The 26,558-nt window shown below is 35.5% G+C and overlaps 1 protein-coding gene across 2 annotated transcripts in view; it reads right to left on the reverse strand.

Moving 5' to 3' along the window:
* LRCH2 (leucine rich repeats and calponin homology domain containing 2) overlaps window positions 1-26,558 on the reverse strand; it is a 112,628-nt gene that overhangs the window by 33,843 nt on the left and 52,227 nt on the right. For both annotated transcript variants that reach the window (XM_055564305.1, XM_055564304.1), the window contains exons 6-12: window positions 16,611-16,744; window positions 10,121-10,208; window positions 9,681-9,792; window positions 9,139-9,236; window positions 8,984-9,042; window positions 6,957-7,064; window positions 1,193-1,258 (exon numbers count right to left, since the gene is read on the reverse strand). In XM_055564305.1, coding sequence (XP_055420280.1) covers window positions 1,193-1,258; window positions 6,957-7,064; window positions 8,984-9,042; window positions 9,139-9,236; window positions 9,681-9,792; window positions 10,121-10,208; window positions 16,611-16,744 — 665 coding nt within the window. The remainder of the gene's footprint in view (window positions 1-1,192; window positions 1,259-6,956; window positions 7,065-8,983; window positions 9,043-9,138; window positions 9,237-9,680; window positions 9,793-10,120; window positions 10,209-16,610; window positions 16,745-26,558) is intronic.

The following is a 26,558-nucleotide window of genomic DNA, read 5'->3' on the forward strand; positions in this document are numbered from 1 at the left end:
TTGACTATATAAACAGTGGCACATTTACTCAAGGTGCACTATACAGGATAAGAAATAGATTTGGGAAAAGTAAGTCCAGTTTGGATTGTAAGGTAGTTTGGAAAAGACATCAATGAAATGTATCCATCTGGAGAAAGCAAGCTGTTCTTGTTTCTATACATTAAAAGTTGGGGTTCTGAAGCCAGACTTCCTGGGTTTAAATTCTCACTATACCATTTACTAGCTGTGTGACCCTGAAAAGCTATGGCAATTTCTGAGCCTCAGTTCTTGGCAAAACTAATACAGTTATGTAAAGTCTAAAAATAAAATAAAATTAAAAAAAAAAAAGAAAAAGAAATGGGGATGACAATAGCAACAACTTCATAAGTTATTATGAGGATTAAATGAGATCATACAGCTCAAACACTAAGAATAGTATACATACAACAACCATTTAACAAATGTTAATTCTCTCTGTGTGTTATTCTGTACCCAAACCCTAGCCTTCGACTTTTATATTCCCATAGGAATAACTCAGAAGTTGAGTTTGGTGCAAATTTTCCAACCACCAAAAAGAATAAATAGAAACTTTCAGGGTCCTCTAGTTCTCTGGAATTCATATACCTGGATTTAGACTATGTATTCATATAGAAGAAGTGAATAAAACCTAATTAAAAAGAAATTAAAAAGTGAATTATAGAGAACAAATACAATCAATGATAACACATTATTCCTGACCATAATACTAACACAATAAATGTCTGCTAAATGGATAAATATTGAGAGCAAGAGAATAAGATGGTTGGATAATATCATCAACACAATGGACACAAGTTTGAGCAAACTCAGGAAGATAGTGAAGGATAGGAAAGCCTGGTGTAGTGCAGTTCATAGCATTGCAAAGAGTAGGGCATAACTTAGTGACTGAACAACAACAACAAATGGATAAACGATTCTGTCATCAAAACAAAACAGGAATGAGCACAAAAAGTTTAAGTCAGCATTCTTGCATTTGTTTACATCAAAAGTCAATTTAACTTGTATTGTATAATACATTAAAAAAACATTTAAAAAGCCATTTCTTCTTTAAATTATCTCATTATATTAAATTGATATCAATTATTCTATTAAAACCTACATATAGGAACATTACTGTCAAAGGATCAACTCTCATAATACAATATTAACCATAAGAACTAAGATATTTTTATACCTCTTTTCGCATTCCATAGTTTGTTTTGGCTTGTTTCTTATGACATAAGTTGAATGATTAAGAATCCTAGAAGTAAATCAGCACATTAATTTCAGAATATATTAAAGAGAATAGTGTATATACATGATATAAAAATGTCGATAATAAACTGCATCTGGTCCATGAAGATCTTTTCTAGAAAATAATATTTAAATATTATTTAGATCAGATGCCCATAAGTTCACTGGCTATTATGAAGGAATGAAGCTCACCAATTCTTCCATGCATTTTCTTTTATAAACCCTTTATCGAGGCTTGGATATTTTCCAGCCATGTTATTTTCCTGTGCATATTAAACTTTTAGCTGAGATAGAAGATAAAGAGATGCAGATTGTTTAAGTAACATCATAACTGACTTCATTCTTCCCAGCATAGCAAATGATAGGGCCATGTAGATGTAATAAACAATCATTTTGCCAAATAATAAACTTTAATTCCAAATGCAAAGGCAGTGCTAAGGTTCAATTCTTTAAAAAAAATCCACAAGTCTATAAAACTTTTAATAACAGAATGAAACAATATATTTGAAGAAAATCAAAAAAAGAAAGAAAAATAAAGACTGATAAACCATTACATGAGAGAACCATTTGTTCATAATTTTATAGAATTTAAGTATTGATCTCAAAGTCAAAAGCAATGAATAAAAATCTATCTTTAATATAAGTAACTAATATATTTAAATTAATATTTATCTATTTACTATGGATATAAATGTTAATTTTCCATTTTACAGTTTAGTTTTATAAGGAGTAGAATATCTGCCTTTTATTCAAAATAATATAACCAGATGTCAACTATCAAAAGAGTACACAGAAGAAGAGAATTTCAAATTAAAGATACATATTGACTATTAAAATATATAATGAAATAAATATAAGTTCATAATTCCAGAAAGATGGTTTCATAAAGAAACCAATTTCCACTACCCCGGTTTTTCTCACTAGCTAAGATCTAGTAGAGCCTCAACAGGAGGAAGCTACAGCGAGAGGCAAATGACAAGTATCACATACAAAGCAGTGTAGCTTTGCACCAAGTAATTTCTAGATTACTGACACCTTTATTCTTCTTTGTGTGGACAGGCACTAAAATTGTATTGAATCCCCAAATGCAGAGGAATTTAGATAATAAAATATCTAAGAACATCAGGAAAAAATATATCATTAAAGACTAATTTTTTTAAAAGGAAGTGAATCCTAAGAATTCTCTTCACATCGAAAAATATTTTTTCTGTTTCTTTAGTTCTGTGTATGAAATGATGGATGTTCACTAAACTGCTTATGATAATGATTTCATGATTTATGGAAGTCAAATCATTATACCAAACACCTTATACAAGGCTGTATGTTAATTATATCTCTATAAAACTGAAAGAGCAAAAAATTGATTTAAAAAGGAGATGTATCCTTTTTAGCACTGCAAAGTTCCTGGGAGAGGGGGAGGGTAAGAATTATTCCCTTGGAAGGGGGCATCAAACTACAACGCTCCCCATTGCAGTAAATTCGGAATTCTCCCCACACCACACACACTAGTGTTGTGACTACTAATGGGCATGAGTCACATTAGAGGAGAAAGAAAAATGTTGAGCTCTACTTACTGATAAAATATATTTTATATTGAAAATTCTCTGAAAAATTTTACTCTGTACATTGATATTTAATGTTTTACTGTGTGATACTCAGAGTCAAAATAAATGTCTGTTTTATCTAAATATCTATTCTAGATTATTAAAACACTTCCCTAATTCAGGTACCAGTACTGAATTTTAGGTAAAAGAGTATATATATAATTCAGTTGCATTAACCTGGCCACTTAATACTTAAGGCGTCCACAAACTCTAGATACCTTGATGCACGTCCTGCTGCTCTGGTCCTCTGGAAGAATTTTTCACTGAATGATGCTCTATAACATAAAGGCCTCCGTCTGTATTCATATTTCACGTGCATCAACCAAACCAAAAGATGGAAGAAGTAAGATGTTTTGGGAGAGGATAGGGAAGTCATTAGTAAAGCAAGCAGAAAAGAAAGAATGGATAGATTTTAAGGGTTGAGAGAACTACCTAATTAGTTATAACAAGCTAGAAGTTAACATAATGCTCCTCAAATTAAGAGTTCATATGATCAGAAAAAGAAAAAAAAATCACATGAAAAAGTAATGTACATAATTTCTATAATTCAAAACTAAAATACTAAACTGCTCAAAATCTGATTTTGCTTTACATGATCCTTAAATAATTATACTTCAATATAACTTTTCATAATTACTTTTTAAAATTTAACTGTATTACATAGTACTCAGAAGTACATCTTTCCACAGTAAGTAAAAACTCTCAGAACACATATAAAAGCAAATCAAATAATTATTAAAATAAATATGTATTAGAAAATACTACAGAATAAGCTAACAGGAATGAACATGCTATGGGAACCAATCAACAGAAGCTATTCATTGCAAAAGTCTTCATATAATCATTTCTTTAGCATGAAAATCAAATTTTAAGAAGCCAGCTAAACATTTACTTAATAAGCCACATAGTAAGAAAATCAGTATAAGAGCAGTAGCCACTTCTCTAATACTAAGATACATAAGTAGAGTTGGTGGAAATTTGAAGAATTGGTTAAATAATTTACTGAGCAATATTATTTTAAGATAATAGTTTTTTATTTAACTTCCAAAATTATAATAAAAATAAAATTATGACTTGTGGAACAGCTATTTTAATATAGACAAGGTCACTGACTCAAGGGGACTTTAATACACTCAAATACAAGTAAAAATAATCCAATCTGTTAAGAAAGAGGATAAAGATTAGCTTTTAAAAATTTAACAATAAACTGTCAATATTAAGTAGTTTAATATATGCATCTCAATTAGACAAAGAAGGGCAGTATTCTAAATAACTAGGTTTCAGACTTTGAACACTTAGGATTTATCTACTTGATGGTTTACTTGGTGATCTCTTTTCCCACCCTTTTTGATTACTAATTCTGTGCAATATTCTCTTGTTATTTTCCTAGGATAGTTTCATCTACCAAGTACTAGTATAAACCTTATTAAAGAATTACACATATCTTTTAAAAAAACAGTGTGAACTAAAGTGGCAAAGCTGCTCTAAGAAAATCATCACTGAACTCAACATAAGCTGTTTTTAAATTCCCTCTAATTTTGAAGAACGATGGCTGGCTTCTTTTAGATTTAGCTGAGAGTTAACACTGCATTTACTTTCCACTAATAGCTAGCTAAAGAACAGCTAAATAATAAGCATACAGTCAAAGTAGAAATCCTAAGTGGTACTTCTTGCTATACAAGAATAATCTTACCCCAGATAAATTATTTTAAATCAAGACTAACAATAAATAGACAAAAACATTGCAACAATTATATTAAAACTTAAAAAGAAATATCAAAACTTCTGGTTGATTTGCAATTTTAAATAGCATTTCAGATTCATTTAATAAAGCTAGAATCTAAAACAATACTTTGTGAAAGGGGAAATCTACAGCCAGAGAAGGTATAGAAACTCAAATCCTCTAAGGAATATATTCTTTTAAAAGATTACTTTTGACTTTTAGACTCACTCAAATTTATGTGTTGTAACAGTAAACAATAATTTTAATTATCTAAATCTAAGAGATATAAGCATTAGCAGGATATTTTAGAAGGAAGGATGATATGATTTAATGGAGAAAATAATAGATTCAGCATAAGAAAATTCTGAGCCCAGTTTAAGTTTAGCCATGAACAGAATTGGCTACGGATCTAAATTGTCTATAGATTACATATTTTAAAAGTAAAATGTACTCCTTACTTTATGTCCAGATATCATAAAATTTTAATGCCTTCAAAAATTAGACATAGTTATTATAATATTAATGTCACTGATTATTAATCCAAAAAGCTCTTATATTTATATGCACTAACATCTGAAAAGGAGAATGGAAACAGTTCAGAGAAAGAAATTAATTTTGCATAAATTTCAAAAATAACAAAAATTATGTAGAGAGAACATATTAACTAAATTAATGGTTCCTACTAGCTTTAAATTTGATCTCATTTTCAAGTAATTAACCAGTAACAGTACTAACAAATACCTACTATGTACAAGGCAGAGCTAGGTACTGCTTTGTATTTATTACAAACTATCAAACAGCAAGACCTATGAAACATCATTTGATGTATTTAGGTTGAAAGAGTAATTTAAGTCAGAGGGATAGATGTAAAACTAATACAACAATAGGAGAAAACTGAAAATATAGAAATGATATATATGGCTATATTAAAATATAAAATTATACACTCAAATGCAATTCTGGACATGAGGGAAATACATATTGTTGTGGGGTCTTATAAAATCAATATTCTCTGTTCATAATGATAAATCCAATTTTTTCACCTGCCAAGTAGGGGAGGTAGAAACTTAACTACTTTATAAACTACATAGAGCAGGTGGTGGCTTGCTTCATCAAACCTCTTAAACCAATGGGGCCATCAATACTTTAATTATAGTGAAGGGGGGAAAACACATACAACCTTATAAGTAGTCAGTTTTTAGAAATGAATCACAGGAAAGATTAGAAGATAAGCTTCAAAAAGGATGACAGAAAAGCATGACAGAAAGTTATGACAGAAGAAAAATGTCAATTGGGAATGAGGATACATTAGATATAGAAGGGATAAAGATATTTTCTAGTATGGTTTTTAATTCTATAAATGTAGTAGCAGTGCAAAAAGAGATACTTAGTGGGGAACACATGTATACCTGTGGCGGATTCATTTTGATATTTGGCAAAACTAATACAATTATGTAAAGTTTAAAAACAAAATAAAATTAAAATTAAAAAAAAAAAAACTATTATAGTGGCCCCTAATACCACACATCAGTCATTGAATAAATTTTAATAGTAATTATTTTTCAAAACATCTTTAAGCAAATGCCAACATACTTTTTTAAACATCCTAAAACATGGTCCTGTGATCCATAAACATTTATTGCTTTGAATATGTAAAAAACATACCAGTTATCCAAGTTAAATGCACCAAAATTATTCTTTTAATTTTCTCAAAACAAACAAAATCTCAGTTCTGCTTTGTTATTTCGAAATTATTAATATAAATGTAGCACTCTCAGTACATGAAGATGGCAATAACAGCCAACCCTCAGCAGCACGCAGAACCTTCTCTGTATAAAAAATGGACTTGCACTGATTTTATACTCATTAACACAAGGTCCTGCTCATTGCCAATAACATGCATTTGGCGAAAGCCTAGCCAGAGGGAGAAATGCTCATTGACCAAGACACAGACTAAAGTGAACCTGTGATTCTCAAACTGTCACACTGATTTAATCAGTGATTATGTAATTCAATTTTAAGGAGTTTACACATATCCCGAGTAACTCAAAATCAGATAAAAAGCACACTATATACTTGTGACATGTACTTGGAAAGAATGCTTATAACATATCATGCTATTGTGAGCTAAGATGAATATCAAATATTATTATTTAGCACAAAGGAATAAAAAAGATACTGAAGCAATAAATAGAATGACTATATGAGGATAAAGTATTCTGTTAATTATATATGTAATTTTATATTTCTTTCCTAAGTATTTCCTATTATCTTTTAGTAGATGGTCTTCTTGTTTACTGTTTATTTGACAATCTTTAAATATCAAATTTAATGGTTATAAAATTTGCCCATTTAAATCTCATTACTGAAAAAAATACCTGTTCTTCTGCTCTTGCTGCAATAACTGAACAGCTATTTTCCTCAAATCAGTTACTTTCTTCAAACCATCATCCTCTTCCTCAGCAAGGAGTTGTTCTTTCCCAAGTCTGAAAGATAACATAAACGTGATTATCCAAAAAGTAAGGCAGATGATATTTTATGCCAGCTTTCAGATGTAGAAACCATTTTTTGTTTTTAATAGCACGTGAAATGTTCTTGTATTTAAAATGTTAAAATAAGAAATAAAGAATATTGAAGGAATAGACAAACATATTAATATCTATCCTCTCTACTCAATAGGAAATGTCACATTCTGGTTATATTAATATAATTAATGGCTAACAAAGTAAACTGCATTACCATTTTGTAATTTCTGAAATGTGAAATGGCCATAGTAATTTAACAATGCATATTCTCCATCTTGAGTATAATAAGGACCACAGAGCTCTATTTGGCCTATCTTTAGAAATAAATAGAAAATGTTATTAAAATTTTTCATTTTATCAAACCACTCTGCTTTTATCAGTTCATTTATTTTGATTTTTAAAATCTCTGTGTAAAATGTTTAAGTAGTAGAAATGCAAAATAGATTCAGATAAGATTGGAAAATTTGCAAAAAAAATTCATTAAAATATATGAATCTTTTTTGTCATTTAAAAAAAACAAAGAAATTTTAAAATTTTTCTCTAAACTCTAGTAATCTTATCCCAAATACATTTCATTTAAAAAATGGTGTCAGTGACTTCCCTGGCAGTCCAGTGGTTAAAACTCTGCATTTTCACTGAAGAGGACACAGATTTAATCCTTGGTGGGGAAACTAAGATCATGCATGCTGCATGGTAAGGTAAGTAGGCAAGTAAGTAAGTAAATAAATAAACAATGGTATCAAACCTAAGACTCTGTATCTTTACCATATCTTACATGCTACTGGAGTCTCTCAAGGTAAGACAACTGTCCTCATGCAATAACATGAGAAAGTAAGAGAAAAATGAAACACAGAGAGTAAAACAAAGCACTGTATCTCCTTATGGAGCACCAGAGATGATTAATTAATGACTATTAAAAAGTAAACAATGAGGTCATTTGAGGGAAGCACAATACAGAGAAAAGAGAAAAACTTGGGGATCAGAGAGCTAGACTCAAACCCAAGGTTCTAGTGGACACTAGCTAAGTGGTTTTAGATAAGAAACTTTATAGTCTCCCAGCTTCACCTTCCTTATCTGTAAACATGTGGACAATATCCACCCTGTAGGATTTAGTGACAGAGAAGGCAATGGCAACCCACATCAGTACTCTTGCCTGGAAAATCCCATGGACGGAGGAGCCTGGTGGGCTGCCGTCTATGGGGTCACACAGAGTTGGACACGACTGACGCAACTTAGCAGCAGCAGCAGGATTTAGTGAAGATTAAGTAAGAAACATAGGAAAGCATGTAGCACAGATCCTGGTAGATGGTAGGTATTCAACAAATACTCTTTCTTTTCTGAAAAAATGTGGTAGGTCAATTTCTATCATTTCATAAGATAAAGGATACAGAGAAGATCCAAAGTAAATTATTTTAATAAAATAAAGAAGTAAATACCCTTAAAATTACCATAACCAGTCTCATGTAATGTAAAGTTTATTAAACCAAGAGTCAGAACACCTCAGTTTGAGACACTTGAAACTCCAGGTCTCAGTTTCCCAATTGGTCAAATTATACAAATACCATCTGTTTTAAAGAACAGCTAAATAGCTTAAATGAGGCAATGTATGGGAAAGTATAATTTTCTTCAATAATAGTAATAGGGGACATTATAATTACACTTATGGAGAAAAACAGTGTATATACTACATTTAACTTATATGTTTACTATAATTTTCAGCTTCATTGAGGAAAGCAGGCAGATGAAATATTCACAAATTAAATATCTGAACTTAACAGGTAAATGAACAAAGAATTTATTCATTCAAGCTTCAGAAATATCTAATGATATTTCAAGTATTAATAAGCAATACTTCAATTTGCAAATTCAGGTGTGCTTACCTTTTTGCATCTCCCAATTCTTCATTTTTCTGAGATTTTTCAGGACCTTTCTCTTTTCCCTTATATAAAAGAAAGTTATCATTTTAAATTGTATGGTTCACTTCTGTGAGATTAAGGAGAACATGTTATTGATATTTGTTCAAAGTTTTCTTTACCTTAAGGAAAGCAACAAATGATCCAATATGTGCATCTCCTTGTTCAGGAACTACTACATCATTTGTGTTGGCGTCAGTAAAATCATACACCTCCTGGTCTAAGTATAGATTAATACTTATTAGAAAACATGAATAGTAAACAGTGTGCTCTGCCACTGCAGTGCTTAGAAAAAAGTATCTTTTTCTCAATAAAAGAGTTGATCAAAGATACTATAATTTGGGGGCTTCCCAGGTGGTGCTAGTGGTAAAGAACCCACCTGCCAATGCAGGAGATGCAAGAGATGTTGGTTCAATCCCTGGGTCAGGAAGGTCCCCTGGAGGAGAGCATGGCAACCCACTCCAGTACTCTTGTTTGGAGAATCCCACAGAGAGAGGAGCTTTACAGACTATGGTCCATAGGTTGCACAGAGTCGGACATGATTGAAGCAACTTAGCAAGCATGCACACACTATTATTTTTAAAGCCCACTTTAAAAAATATATTCATTTTAAAAAAGGGATATATATACATGACATAAAAACAGCAGACACTTTATGAATTACCTTTCTGAGAATCAGGTTTACTTCCTGTTGAATGACTGTCATTTCTTGATGTCTGCTCTCTATTTGATTCTGAGACTTGAGAATGAAGGCTGATTGTGTCGTCATCTGATGGCTGAATGCAAGAAGTAAAAAGTAAAAATGAGGCATTTTAAATATATGATAAGGATTGTTTTAATTACATATATGAAGTACAGAACACCTGATTTAAATCTCCAGTTTTAAAACCAAAAATTAATATGAGGTTTACTGTTTTGCTTTTAAAACTGCACATTTTTTTTTTTAACTTGAGGTCATAAAATGCAATGCTGATCACATTTTTAAGCAAAATAAATGAAATGTGTGCAAGTGCCTATCTACTTCAAAGCTCCAGTAAATTTTTTTTTGTTTGTTTTTCTAATAAAATTTTAAAATAAAATAGTTCAGTAATAGAAAAGACTCACTTCTGTTGTAGACAATCGTTTCTCTCCATTATCACTTCCAATTCCAGAGTCAGGACCATGATTTTTATTTGGATAAAAATCTTCCATACTATGGAAATACAAATTCTAAGGGCAGTTAAGGTTTTCTTCTTAAATAGATAATACATAATTGACCTAAAATTTTGCTAGATAATATAGAATATATATTTTTGATATGTAAGATCCTTAAAAACATGAGGAGAAAAATACTGGATCATATAAAACACTTTATTAATGTCCCTCATGTAATATTTTCACGTGCTGTATTGTAAAATAGGTTACAATAGCCTTAACAATAGCCTATTATTTATTCTGAGAGATTAAGAAAAGCAGATAGTCCTGCTAGAAAATCATCTTGATAAAGACCTATTTTTCTTATGAGTTTGTCAAATTTCACCATATAATGCTGAAATTTTTTTAACCTTAATACAACCATTTCTTCTTCATTATCTCTAAAAATATATTTAGCTTCATAAATAAGGACCATTAAGTAATTAAGAGAAAAAAGGCCAAAAAATGCCTGTAAAGCATTGAATAAGCAATTGTTTTGGTGTGAGGAAAGAGCTGTCCTTGTAAATTTCTGAATTACAGTATACCACCCAAGTTGCAAAATAGTTTTCACTTTAATTTGCAAATTTACCATATACTGTACATTGACCACTGGTTATATGCCAAGAACTGGGCTAAGTTTTTTTTTAAGTATTTTAAAGATAATACTTCACATTCCTTGTGAAAATTCTAGCAGGTTATTGGTGCTTTCTCATTTTACAGAAAAGGAAACTGAGGCCAGAAAGGGTTGAAAAAATGACTCAATGACATACAACTTGCAAATGGCAGTCTAAGTTTTATCCCAAGATTATCTAACACTGAAGTCCCTGATCTGCTATATTTCTTCCCCAAATACTGATTTTATACTTTTCAGGAGTATATCAACAAACTTAGGGAAGCAATTACCAAGGGTTAAGGCACTATGCTGAACACCTGAGATGAGATGAATTTTAATATGTTTGCTTTCAATGCATTCTCAGCCCAGCGGGGGAGTATGCTTATCTGTTCTGAAGGATATGACAAAGGTAAACGGGGCTTCCCAGATGGTTCAGGGGTAAAGAATCCACCTGCCAAGCAGGAGACGAGGGTTTGATCCCTGGGTTGGGAAGATCCCCAGAGAAGGAAATGGTAACCCACTCCAGTATTCTTGCCTGAGAAATCACAGTCAGAGGAGCCTGGCAGGCTATAGTCCATGGGGTCACAAAAGAGTCAGACACAACTTACCAAATAAACAACAAGAACAAAGGTAAATATAAATTTCTCCTTGGGAAGGTGAGGAAAGGCTTCACCCAAGAAAGAAGCATTTGAGATTAATCTCGAAGGATGAAAGACAACAATTGCTAGCATTTGCTGAGTGTCTACATTGTGTTAGATACTATGCCAGGTGCACCTCATATTTTATTTATAATGAAATTGTACGATTTATGCATTATTATTTCTTCTTACAAATGAAGAAATAAAGCTAATAAAAGTTAACTTTCCAAGGGGAAATATTATGACATTTACTGAGTATCATTTACTGAACTAGTTGCTAGGCACACATTTAATTCTCACAACAAGCTTTTGAAATATGTATTGTTAACATTTTAAATAAAGAAACAGGCTCAGAGAGATTAAATAACTTACATAGGCCAAGGAGGAATTAAGAGGTTTAATGAATTAATCATTAAACCATGATTAGAACTGAAATCCATCTGACTCCACCACCCAATAATACATCCATATACTATACTAACATACATTGGTGTGTTTGAAACAGATGACAATGATAATAATAAGCTATCTGTTGAGGAATTAATAAGACACCATGATAAATACTCTATATGCATTATTTCATTCAATCCTGACAAAATCTGTATGATTATTTTCCTTTTCACATATAAGAAAGCTAAAAACCAGAGATGATATGATACAAGGACATACAGTTATTAAGAGGTGAAGAAGAGCTTCACGAGGATATTATGTCTGACTGCAAAAGCTGAAGATAAGTATAACTACTGCAATGGCTATATAGAATAAAGAGTTTACAAAATATCAAGGAAAGGTATTCTAAGTAGTAAGAACCATATAGCCAAGAACATGAGAGAGAAACTAGAAAGTACATACAAGAACTAAGTAATTCAATACCAGCTCTGTGTGAGAGATAAGTACACCCAAGAGCCACAAATAAACTCTATTGGTCTGTCCTGTCCAATACAGTAGCCACTAGTCATGCTTGGCAACAGAGCATTTGAATGTAACTAGTCCAAATTGAGACATGCTACAAATGTAAAATACATGCTAGATTTCAAAGATTTAAAAGAAAGTGAAATAACTCACTAGTGTTTTATATGTAATTATAAATATAATTTTATATGTAATTATAAATATAAATTTATATGTAATTATAAATATAAATATATATGTAATTGAAATTTCAATTATGTAGAAGCTTTATACAGTCAGCAAAAACAAGACCGGGAGCTGACTGTGGCTCAGATCATGAACTGCTTATTGCCAAATTCAGATTTAAATTGAAGAAAGTAAGGAAAACCACTAGACCATCAGGTATGACCTAAATCAAATCCCTTACAATTATACAGTGGAAGTGACAAATAGATCCAAGGGATTAGATCTGATAGAGTGCCAGAAGAACTATGGATGGAGGTTCAAGACACTGTACAGGAGGCAGTATTCAAGGCCATCCCCAAGGAAAAGAAATGCAAAAAGGCAAAATGGTTGGGTGAGGAAGCTTACAAATAGCCGAGAAAAGAAAAAAAGCTAAAGGCAAAGGAGAAAAGGAAAGATATATACATCTGAATGCAAAGTTCCAAGGAATAGCAAGGAGAGGTAAGAAAGCTTTCCTCAGTGATTGATGCAAAGAAATAGAGGAAAACAACAGAATGGGAAACTAGAGATCTCTTCAAGAAAATGAGAGATACCAAGAGAATATTTCATGCAAAGATGGGCACAATAAAGGACAGAAATGTTAAGGACCTAACAGAAGCAGAAGATACTAAGAAAAGGTGGCAAGAATGCATAAAAGAACTATACAAAAAAGATGTTAGTGACCCAGATAACCACGATGGTGTGATCACTCACCTACAGCCAGACATCCTGCAGGTGCAAAGTCAAGTGGGCCTTAGGAAGCATCACTACAAACAAAGCTAGTGAAGGTGATGGGATTCCAGCTAAGCCATTTCAAATCCTAAAAGATGATGCTGTGAAAGTGCTGCACTCAATATGCCAGCAAATTTGGAAAACTCAGCAGTGGCCACAGGACCGTAAAAGGTCAGTTTTCATTTCAATCCCAAAGAAAGGCAACGACAAAGAATGTTCAAACTATGGCACAACTGCAAGCATCTCACATGCTAGCAAAGTAATGCTCAAAACTCTCCAAGCCAGGCTTCAACAGTACATGAACCAAGAACTTCCAGATGTTCAGAGCTGGATTTAGAAAAGGCGGAGGAACCAAAGATCAAATTGCCAATATCCATTGTATAATAGAAAAAGCAAGAGAGTTCCATAAAAACATCTACTTCTGTTTTACTGACTATGCCAAAGCCTTTAACTATGTAGATCACAACAAACTGTAGAGAATTCTGAAAGAAATGGGAATACCAGACCACCTGACATGCCTCCTGACAAACTTCTATGCAGGTCAAGAAGCAACATTTAGAACTGGACATGGAACAACGGACTGGTTCCAAATCAAGAAAGGAGTACATCAAGGCTGTATATTGTCACCCAGCATATTTCACTTATATATAGAGTACATCATGCAAAATGCCAGGCTGGATGAAGCACAAGCTGGAATCAAGATTGCCAGGAGAAATATCAATAGCCTCAGATATGCAGATGACACCATCGTTATGGAAGAAAGCAAAAAGAAACTGAAGAGCCTCTTAATGAAAGAGGAGAGTGAAAAAGTTGGCTTAAAACTTAACATTCAAAAAACTAAAATCATGACATCCAGTCCCATCACTTCATGGCAAATAGATGGGGAAACAATGGAAACAGTGTCAGACTTTATTTTCTCGGGCTCCAAAATCCTTGCAGATGGTGACTGCAGCCATGAAATTAAAAGACGCTTGCTCCTTGGAAGAAAAGCTATGAGAAACCTAGACAGCATATTGAAAAGACATATAAAAAATAGACATTACTTTGCTGACAAAGGTCCATCTAGTCAAAGCTATGGTTTTTCCAGTAGTCATGTATGGATGTGAGTTAGACCATAAAGAAAGCTGAGTGCCGAAAAATTGATGCTTCTGCAACTGTGGTGTTGAAGACTCTTGGAGTCCCTTGGACTGCAAGGAGATCAAACCAGTCAATCCTAAAGAAAATCAGTTCTGAATATTCATTGGAAGGACTGATGCTGAAGCTCCAATACTTTGGCCACCTGATGAGAAGAAGTGACTCATTTGATAAGACCCTGATGCTGGGAAAGATTGAAGGCAGGAGGAGAAGGGGACGACAGAGGATGAGATGGTTGGATGGCATCACCAACTCAAAGATGATGAGTTTGAGCAAGCTCCATGTGTTGGTGATGGACAGGGAAACCTGGCATGCTGCAGGCCATGGGGTCACAAAAAGTTGGACACAACTGAACAACTGAACTGAACTGACATACTGAAATGACATTTTTAATATATTGGGTAATGTAACATGCATTATTAAAATTAATTTATTATTTTTTAAATGGGTTACAAGAAAATTTAAAAATTACCAATGTGGCTCATATTGCCTTTCTATTGGATGGCACTGCTAGACACCATCTTCAAAATCTATCTCAATTCTGTCCACTCCTTTTCATCTCTACTGCAATAACCCTATTCTAGACCCCTTGATCTTTTGGTAGTACCACAACACCCTAACTAGTCCCTGTGTTTTCACTTGTTTGCTTCCAATGTATTCTCTCTATAAGAGCCAAAATAGTTTCTTTAAAAATAATTTAATCATGTTATCCTCCTGTTTATAATTGTCCAATGACTACCCACTGTACTTTAAATAAAATTCAAACTTCTTACCACAACCTCCAAAGCCCCCGTATAACTTCAGCCCTGACTAACTTTCCAAAGTCAACTTGTACCACAATGCTGGCCTCCTCTCAGGTTTTTTTCTTAACATACCAAGTTTCTTTCTAACTTAAGACCTTTGCACATGCCATTATTTCTGCCTGAAATGCTCTTTCCCTCACTCTTTCCACAGCTAACTTTTCTCCTTTCAGGTCTTGACTTAAAACCTCACCTTCCCAAAGAGACACTCCTCAACCACACTCCTGAAACATGTTCCTTCCTTTCAAAGCACTCACCAAAATTTGAAATTATGTGTGTGTGTCTGTGTTCTTGTTTTATTTAACAACCAACTCCTCCACTAGAATGTGAGCTCCATGAGGGCCGAGGCCAATATGTAATTCAACAAACCCTGAATCTACTTGTAGGCACTCAACTTAAATACATAAATGACTAATATAATGTATGTCATTACTAAAGTAATTTTGAAATAAATATAAAAGCATACTAATAGAGATTAGTATATGAATTAATTCTAATTTTTGTAGAATTTTTTGGTCTACTATCATTTATAATATTAAGCAAACTAATCTTTGGCAACTAAATTTAATGCTCAGATTCTTAATCATTCTAAGGCAACAAAAATATTTGAGAAAAATCCTATTTCGGATTAAAAAACCTGCACTGTTAACAATAATACTATGTTGGCATTCCATGTAGTCTAAACTATGCCATAAATACAATAACAAATCTTTAAATATTTAAGTCAGGGATAGTCTCCCTTTGTATAGTCTCATCCCACTCCAAATTATTTTCCATAGTATTGGATGGAATTATGTTTTCATAAAATCTTTCAGTCTAATCTATGTCTCAAAAGGATGAATTAAAAACAAAATATCAAATCTAACATTTCAAAATCTTTTGAGGAAAAAATACCAATATCAAACAGAATATCAATGATAAATCATCCCTTATCCATATAGAATTGAATAAAAAAAATCCATATAGAAATGCGTCAAGAAAATGGAGGTGAAACGTAACCAACCACAAATGTCTTACTCTTCCACTAACCTCAGTTCAAAGTCAAATTCTACTTATTCCAAATTTACAGCATAGTGATTACAGTAGACCATTAACAGTTGTTAAGCGCTGAGAAATTAGTGCTTCTGTACTAGAATGTCAGAAGTACATTTTACTTTACATTTTACTACTAAAAGCTTTAATAATAAATTTTTTGAGAAAACTCCAAATTTATTCTACTATCAGAAGTTCACTCTATGATGGTGATATTTCACTTCAGCTAATTACTGATTTTAACACTGGACCAATCATCCTAACTATATTCAGTTCACTCAAAATAAACAAATATCATCTATATATAGAGAGAAGACACCATCATCATGAAATTAGAATCTTACAGAATATTACATTACCTGTCTGTGAGAGGTTGGGAGGGCATTCTTTTACTCAATGATGGAAGATCCAGAGAATCTGGTTTCTTATCCATTCTGCAACACGCTTGGATATTTAAGTATTTAAATATGTGTACTTTACCTTTTAAACATATCTGTCAATAAATAATAGAGTAAGATTATAGTTCCAAATATATAAAGTCATTTACTAATTTATTAATAAATTTTAATAACTTCAAATTACTCTGAGATATAACAATCATGATACTTTACATATTTAAATACTTTGTACTTCTGACACTAGGTGAAAAAAATCTGACAGAACTGACAATAACTAAAACTAATGTGGTCTCTGTTCTTATTAGAAAAAACTAAGTTAATTTTTCTGTATTTCCCTGAACTATTTTGTTAAAAGCACAATGTACAAACCACTAAGCAATATAAAATGTATAATTCATAAAAGTTGCCTTCACTAGAAAAAATCTGCTGCTGCTAAGTCACGTCAGTCGTGTCCGACTCTGTGCAACCCCATAGACAGCAACCCACCAGGCTCTTCCATCCCTGGGATTCTCCAGGCAAGAATACTGGAGTAGGTTGCCATTTCCTTCTCCAATACATGGAAGTGACAAGTGAAAATGAAATCACTCAGTCATGTCCGACTCCTCCCAACCCCATGGACTGTAGCCCACCAGGCTCCTCCGTCCATGGAATTTCCCAGGCAAGAGTACTGGAGTGGGTTGCCACTGCCTTCTCCAGAAAAAATGAAAAGAAATATATTCTTTATAGTGGTAAGAACAGAAAGAAAAAAAATAACCCATGTAATTCTTTAAAGTAACCTCATCAGAACCACTAAGTCTAAAGACTGGAAGAAAGTTAATCAAAAGAATGCAAATACAGGATAAATTTGTTGAAAGGTGTGATGGTAAGCCACTTAAAATAAAACAAAACAAATTTTTAAATGGTCAATTCAACTAATATAATATCCAGGAAAATTATTTTCATTGCCAATAAATAAAAAAATAATAATAAGGGGGAAAATACTGTGTGAAAGAAAGTACTTTATATAAAAAAGATAGACAATGAGCTGTAGGGAAACAATAAGTTGGCTTTACAAAGGATAACTGCAATCACCGTAAATGTTATCAAATAAGTATTTCTCAAAATTTAGAATAGAAAATGTTGTTTTATGGATGCACATAACCTAGCAACACACAAAAACAATCAATAAAGAAAACAATAGAGATAGCACATTAAAACGTAATTATCATTCCAGGTAGAAAGAAAAAATGGTTCTTAGGTAAATCTAATAGATACCAGATCTGACCTGACCACTGAAAAATTTCATTTAAAAGGAAAATGTAAACCATTTGTGCTTTAGAACATAAATATATTACCGATTAAAATGTATCCTATTATCTATCCAAATTTATAAAAATTATCTATTTCCAAATTAAATGCTGAAAAATTACTTTTGTAAATTTAATTTATATCATAATTCACATACAGTTTTAAAATCAAAGAGAATTATAAAACAGTTAACAAAAAATTAATCCCCTGTTCCACCCCTTTGGGCTTCCCTGTGCTGTGTCTCTAATAATAAACTATGCACCTGTTTTTCAGAGGTTAAAGCATCTGCCTGGAATGCAGGAGACCCGGATTTGATCCCTGGGTCGGAAAGATCCCCTGGAGAAGGAAATGGCAACCCACTTCAGTACTCTTGCCTGGAGAATCCCATGGAGAGAGGAGCCTGGTAGGCTACAGTCCATGGGGTCGCAAAGAGTCGTACATGACTGAGACCCAGTCCCCACATTTAACTCTTTCAGTTGGTTTCTGCTTTCTACCTTCAAATTTATAAATAACATGGTTCTAGTGGTATTTTTTATTTTTCAATTATAGATTTTATTTATCAAGATCTTACTAAGGAGGATGAGGACTTAGATTTCTTGTGTTATCAACACCACTGACGTACCAGATAGATGGGCCCCAGGCTGAGCAGATGAAATCCTCTGTGGACAGATACTTCAAGATAAAGATAATGGCAGGAACAAGGAAGAACTGAGTCCTGCTTGAACTTGGATAGAAGATAAAGAGACCACATATTTCTCATTCTTAAGGTCAAAGAGGCCTCTCTGACTACACATGTGCAGAAAGGTTCCTCAGTAGGTCAGAGAAGGGAGGGAGCACCAGACCATAATATGCTCTTCTTCCCAGAAGCCCTTGCCTTGGAATCCATCTTGGCTAAGAGACGCACACACACACAGGGGAAGACCCCGAGTTAAACCAAATAGGGATTCAGAGCCAGGCAAAAGCCAGATGATTGGCCAAAGGAGACTTGGAAAAAGTGCCCTATATGAGTGATTTAGGAATGGTGTGCTCCACCTCACTGGCTGGGGAGGGGGAGCAGGGGGGTGGTACTCAGGGTCGACCACACACACTTTCTCTCCAGGTATGTATCTCTGCCTTGCTTCTCTCTTAAACAAACTGTTTCTCTGTGTGCTCTCCGACTTGTGTGTGTTAGTCGCTGAGTTGTGTCCAACTCTGCGACCCCATGGACTGTACCCTACTAGGGTCATCTGTCCATGGACTTGTCCAGGCAAGAATACTGGAGTGGGTTGCCATACCCTTCTCCAGGGGATCTTCCCGACCCAGGAATCGATCCTGAGTCTCCTGCATTTTAGGCAGATTGTTTATCCTTTGAGCCACCAGGGAAGTGCTGTGTCTCTAATAACAAACTATGTACCTGTTTTTCCAGTTTTTGCCTCCTTGAAACATTCTTACTTTCAAACAGGGGCAAGAGCCAGCTAAATTTTGCTTCTAGCCTCTAGGCAGAGGTTCAATTCCTAGACAGGGAACTAAGATCTTGCTGCAAGCCACTGCTCACTGCCATCTGCATGAGATCACCACCACTATCACATATCATCAAACCACCATTCTCCCATCACCAACACCTATCAACTCATATAAACATACTTCCTCTCTCTTCAGAAGCATAACATAGTGGTTGGAACATGAACTCTGGAGTTAAGATTGCCTTGGTTTGAAACCAGGCTCCACTACATGCTAGTCATGTGACCTTGGAAAAGACAGGAAACAGCTACAGCTCTGTTTTCTCTTTTATAAAATGAAGTATAATGACAGTACCTATTTTATAGGGTTGCTATAAGAAATGAGTGAATGCATGTAAAGCATGTTCAATACAGTGCTTGGAGCATGGTAAGTGCCATATAAATCCTTGCTATCATTACATCTATGTCACAATTTTTCATTAAATCAAAATCTAGTATTTACAACAATATGACCAAGAAAGTAGTCACAGATGAACCACAGAGGTTAGTTAGACTCATTTCCTTTCTCTTGTAAGTTTTTGTTTTTCCTAAAGTGACTACTTGCCCCATTTTTCTACTTTGTTTAATTTTCTGATGCAAAGAACTGACCCATTGGAAAAGACCTTGATGCTGGGAAAGATTGAAGGCAGGAGGAGAAGGGGACGACAAAGGATGAAATGATTGAATGGCATCCCCGACTCAATGGACATGACTTTGAGTAAGCTCTGGGAGTTGGTGATGGACAGGGAAGCCTGGTGTGCTGCAGCCCATGGGGTCACAAATAGTCGGACATGATTGAGCAACTGAACTGAACTGATAATTTTCTGTGTGCCTACTACTAATTCATTCCTGACTCTGACAGAACTGTAAAACGTCTCTCCATACTGACATGTACATCAACTCAACTATTAACTTCTTTATTCTTTTTCTATTTTCTTCTGGGAGACAACCCTCCCCCGACCAAACTGATTGGTTGCTAGACTCTAGGTCCATGCATACCAGTCTATCTTAGACATGAAGAATTCTTCTTAATTTGTTCCTTCATTTTGATATAGTACACCCTCTACTGGCTTTCTAGTAAAGTGTTCAGTTCAGTTCAGTTCAGTTCAGTCACTCAGTTGTGTCAAATTTCTGAGATCTTGCATGTTTGAAACTGTCTTTTTTTTCTATCTTAAAATTGACTGACAGTTTGAGATTACAAATTTGGGAATATTCCTTCAGTCACTGAAAGCATCATTCCAACATCTTTTAGTTCCTCATGCTGCTGCTGAGAAGTCATTCTGATTACCACCACTATGAATGTGACCCATTTTGTCTTCATGGAAGCCTTTCAGTCTCTGTCTTTCATGTTAGAAATTATTTCTACAATGTCTAGTGATCCATGGCTGCCTGTTCATTTTCAAAAGAAAAATGATAAGAAGTCAAATGGAAGCTCTTTGTAAGAGGGAGAAGTTTATCAATGGTCAGCCCATGTCTAGAGAACAGATTGTGACTTGTGCTTCAGGGACTGTCAATGATCAGTATAACTATAGGTCTTTTCTCCTAGTTCAATCAGTCTACCAAGAGAGAAATCACCATCCTAAGCCACATAAGAGAGGCTGCCAGCATTCTGGGAGCCAAGCAAGAGAAGTCTACTGACACTCCCAATATTCAGTATGTATGCATTCACTGTTGTCAGTATGGGATCTCATTCGTGTCCATAGCTGTACCTGCAGCCCCTAACTCTGGTTGAGTCTCTCTACAGCTGTGCTATCCAATACAGCAGTCACTAGCCACATGTGGCTATTTAATCTAAATAAAACTAAAAATGCAATTCTTCAATCACACTATATACTTTCAAGTGCTCAATAGCCACTTGTGGCTACCATATGCTATGCTATGCTATGCTATGCTAAGTCGCTTCAGTCGTGTCCGACTCTGTGCAACCCCATAGACAGCAGCCCACCAGGCTCCACTGTCCCTGGGATTCTCCAGGCAAGAACACTGGAGTGGGTTGTCATTTCCTTCTCCAATGCATGAAAGTGAAAAGTGAAAGTGAACTCGCTCAGTCATGTTCGACTCTTCACGACCCCATGGACTGCAGCCTACCAGGCTCCTCCATCCATGGGATTTTCCAGGCAAGAATACTGGAGTGGGGTGCCATTGCCTTCTCCGGTGGCTACCATATAGGACACTACAAATATAGAACATTTCCATCATTACAGAAAGTTCTAATAGACAGTGCTGCTCTAAAGAGTAAATTCCAGGCTTATGCTGAGGGAAGGAATGATACTCATTTCACTGATGAGCTGAGGAAGAGAATCTGAGAGAATCCACCTACTCTTCAGAGAAAACCCTAGGTTTCTGCTAAGGCAAGGGGCAAAATCAGTACAAATTTAGATCTGTATCGTTGAATATATTAACAACTAGTCATGTAAAACTATTGAAATTTCAATTAATCAAAATGAAATTAAATGGAAAATGTTGTTCCTTAGTCACACTAGTCATATATCAAGTGCTCCATAGCAATGCTACTGCTGCTGCTAAGTCACTTCAGTCGTGTCCGACTGTGTGTGACCCCATAGACGGCAGCCACCAGGCTCCCCCATCCTTGGGATTCTCCAGGCAAGAACACTGGAGTGGGTTACCATTTCCTTCTCCAATGCAGGAAAGTGAAAAGTGAAAGTGAAGTCGCTCAGTCGTGTCCGACTCTTCACGACCCCATGGACTGCAGCCTACCAGGCTCCTCCATCCATACAGAGGAAAACAATAGAATGGGAAAGACCAGAGAGCTCTTTACGAAAATGAGAGACACCAAGGGAACATCTCATGCAATGATGGGCACAAAAAGGACAGAAATGTTAAGGCCCTAACAGAAGCAGAAGATATTAAGAAAAGATGGCAAGAATACACAAAAGAACTATACAAAAAAGATGTTAGTGACCCAGATAACCACGATGGTGTGATCACTCACCTACAGCCAGACATCCTGCAGGTGCAAAGTCAAGTGGGCCTTAGGAAGCATCACTACAAACAAAGCTAGTGAAGGTGATGGGATTCCAGCTAAGCCATTTCAAATCCTAATAGATGACACTGTGAAAGTGCTGCACTCATTATGCCAGCAAATTTGGAAAACTCAGCAGTGGCCACAGGACTGGAAAAGGTTGGTTTTCATTCCAATCCCAAAGAAAGGCAATGCCAAAGAATGTTCAAACTATGGCACAACTGCAAGCATCTCACACGCTAGCAAAGTAATTCTCAAAACTCTCCAAGCCAGGCTGCAACAGTACATGAACTGTGAACTTCCAGATGTTCAAAGCTGGATTTAGAAAAGGCAGAGGAACCAGAGATCAAATTGCCAACATCCGCTGGATCATAGAAAAAGCAAGAGAATTCCAGAAAAACATCTACTTCTGCTTCATTGACTATGCTAAAGCCTTTGACTGTGTGCATCACAACAAACTGTGGAACATTAAAGAGATGGGAATACCAGACCACCTGACCTGCCTCCTGACAAACTTCTATGCAGGTCAAGAAGCAACAGTTAGAAACAGAAATGAAACAGTGAACTGGATCCAAATCGAGAAAGGAATACATAAAGGCTGTATATTGTCACCCTCCATATTTCACTTATATATAGAGTACATCACACAAAATACTGGGCTGGATGAAGCACAGGCTGAAATCAAGATTGCCAGAAGAAATATTAATAGCCTCAGACATGCAGAAGACACCACCATTATGGCAGAAAGTGAAAAGGAACTGAAGAGCCTCTTGATGAAAGTGAAAGAGGAGAGTGAAATAGCTGGCTTCAAACTCAACATTCAAAAAACTAAAATCATGGCATCCAGTCCCATCACTTCATGGCAAATAGATGGGGAAACAATGGAAACAGTGTCAGACTTTATTTTCTTGGGCTCCAAAATCCCTGCAAATGGTGACTGCAGCCATGAAATTAAGACACTTGCTCCTTGGAAGAAAAGCTATGACAAACCTAGACATATTGTGGAGAAGGCAATGGCACCCCACTCTAGTAGTCTTGCCTGGAAAATCCCATGGATGGAGGAGCCTGGTGAGCTGCAGTCCATGGGGTCGCTATGAGTCAGACACGACTGAGTGACTTCACTTTCATTTTCACTTTCATGCATTGGAGAAGGACATGGCAACCTACTCCAGTGTCCTTGCCTGGAGAATCCCAGGGATGAGGGAGCCTGGTGGGCTGCCGTCTATGGGGTTGCACAGAGTCGAACACGACTGAAGCAACTTAGCAGCAGCAGCACCAGACAGCATATTGAAAAGGAGAGACGTTACTTTTGTGACAAAGGTTCATCTACTCAAAGCTATGGTTTTTCCAGTAATCATGTGTAAATGTGAGAACTGGACCATAAAGAAGTTCAGTTCTGTTCAGTTTAGTCAGTCGTGTCCAACTCTTTGCCACCCCATGGACTGCAGCATGCCAGGCTTCCCTGTCCATCACCGACTCCCAGAGCTTGCTCAAACTCATGTCCATTGAGTTAGAGATGCCATCCAACCATCTCATCCTCTGTCATCCCTTTCTCCTTCTGCCTTCCATCTTCCCCAGCATCACTGTCTTTTCAAATGAGTCAGCTCTTCGCATCAGGTGGATAAAGTATTGGAGTTTCAGCTTCAATATCAGTCCTTCCAATGTATATTCAGCAATGACTTCCTTTAGGATTGACTGGTTGGATCTCCTTGCAGGGACTCTCAATAGTCTTCTCCAACACCACAGTGCAAAAGCATCAATTCTTCAGCACTCACCTTTCTTTACAGTCCAACTCTCACATTCATACATGACTACTGGAAAAACCATAGCCTTGACTAGACAGACCTTTGTGGACAAAGTAATGTCTCTGCTTTTTATTATGCTGTCTAGGTTGGTCATAACTTTACTTCCAAAGAGCAAGCATCTTTTAATTTCATGGCTGCAATCACCAACTGCAGGGATTTTAGAGCCCCCCAAAATAAAGTCAGCCACTCTTTCCACTCTTTCCCCATCTATTTGCCATGAAGTGATGGGACCAAATGCCATGATCTTTGTTATCTGAATGTTGAGCTTTATGCCAACTTTTTCACTCTCCTCTTTCATCAAGAGGCTCTTTAGTTCTTCTTCACTTTCTGCCATAAGGGTGGTATCATCTGCATATCTGAGGTTATTGATATTTCTCCCAGAAATCTTGATTCTAGCTTGTGCTTCCCAGCCCAGCGTTTCTCATTATGTACTCTGCATATAAGTTAAATAAACAGAGTCACAATATATAGCCTTGATGTACTCCTTTCCCGATTTGGAACCAGTCTGTTATTCCATGTCCAGTTCTAACTGTTGCTTCCTGACCTGCATACAGATTTCTCAAGAGACAGGTCAGGTGGTCTGGTAGTCCCATCTCTTTCAGAATTTTCCACAATTTGTTGTGATCCACACAGTCAAAGGCTTTGGCATAGTCAATAAAGCAGAAGTAGATGTTTTTCTGGAACTCTGTTGCTTGTTCGATGATCCAACAGATGCTGGCAATTTGATCTCCGGTTTCTCTACCTTTTCTAAATCCAGCTTGAACATCTGGAAGTTCATGGCATAAAGAAGGCTGAGCATCAAAGAATTGATGCTTTTGAACTGTGGTGTTGGAGAAGACTCTTGAGAGTCCCTTGGACAGCAAGAAGATCAAACCAGTCAATCCTAAATTAAGTCAATCCTGAATATTCATTGGAAGGACTAATGCTGAAGCTGAAGCTCCTATACATGGCTACCTGATATGAAGAGTGAACTCACTGGAAAAGACCCTGATGTTTAGAAAGACTAAAGGCAAGAGGAGAAGTGGACAACAGAGGATGAGATGTTTGGATGGCATCACCAACTCAATGGACATGAGTTTGAGCAAGCTCTGGGAGATGGTGAAAGACAGTGAAGTCTGGCATGCTGCAGTCCATGGGGTCACAAAAAGTCTGACATGACTGAGCGAATGAACAATAGTATTAGACATCACAGATTATACAACATTTCCATTATTTAGAAAGTCCTATTAAATAGCAGAGCCTTAGATATTCTATAGACCTTCATGTTTTAAGTCTTTCATCCCTCTATTTAGTTACATGTTTCATTCAATAATCACCAAAGAAACACCCAAGCCATTCCCAAATTTAACACAGTAAAATCACCTCACTTCTTGTTGCCTTCTCCCATAGCAGACACAGGTTTTGGGTTTCCCCATCCTGCTATGGCAGCTACTACCAAGACTCCAGCCAGCTTTTAGTATTTGAATTTAGAAAAAAGGCACTCGTTTGCAATGAATAGAATGCACCTTAGTAGGAAAAGAGGAAAAAAAGGCAACTCTTCTGGATGTATACAAACCCAGTGCCAGGGCACATAGCTTGGAAATAGAGTACAGGCTGGCATTTCACTACCATGTGCCTCCTCAATCAGATACTCTTGTGCAGTGTAAGTGGAGATCCTAGTTACCACTATTTCACCTATTTTCCATTTTCCAAAATTCTGTTGCCATCTCTCCCCTGCTGTCCTCTTCTCTCTCAATCTTTGTCTTCATGGGTTTAGAGTTTAGTGTACTCCTTTACTATCATTTTAGTGGATTCCACATGAATTTAATTCTCAAACTTAAAGTCAAACCAGTCAGTCTCAAAGGAAATCAACCCTGAATATTCACTGGAAGAACTGATACTGAAGCTGAAGCTCCAAAACTCTGGTAACCTGATGTGAAGAGCCAACTCATTGGAAAAGACCCTGATGCTGGGAAAGATTGAAGGCAGGAGGAGAAGGGGGCAACAGAGGATGAGATGCTTGGATAGCATCATGATTCAACGGACATGAGTGAGCAAACTCTGGGAGACAATAAGGGACAGGGAAGCCTGGCATGCTTCAGACCATGGGGTTGCAAGAGACAGACATGACTGAGTGACTGAACAAAAAAGTAGGAATTAATACTTTTCAACTTGAATCTTTCTTTCTGTTATGATTCCACCTATTGGTGCTAAAAATGTATTCCAATCAATCACACAACAAATCTCAAGTAAATATATACCTGAGTAGGACAGAGGTAGACAGAATCCTTAGTCAATCTTTTTTTTTTTTTTTTATCGGCTGTTTTTTTTTTTTTTAATTTTATTTTTATACTTTACAAAATTGTATTAGTTTTGC

This window comes from Bubalus kerabau, chromosome X (genome assembly GCF_029407905.1).
Source record: "Bubalus kerabau isolate K-KA32 ecotype Philippines breed swamp buffalo chromosome X, PCC_UOA_SB_1v2, whole genome shotgun sequence".
NCBI lineage: Eukaryota > Metazoa > Chordata > Mammalia > Artiodactyla > Bovidae > Bubalus > Bubalus kerabau.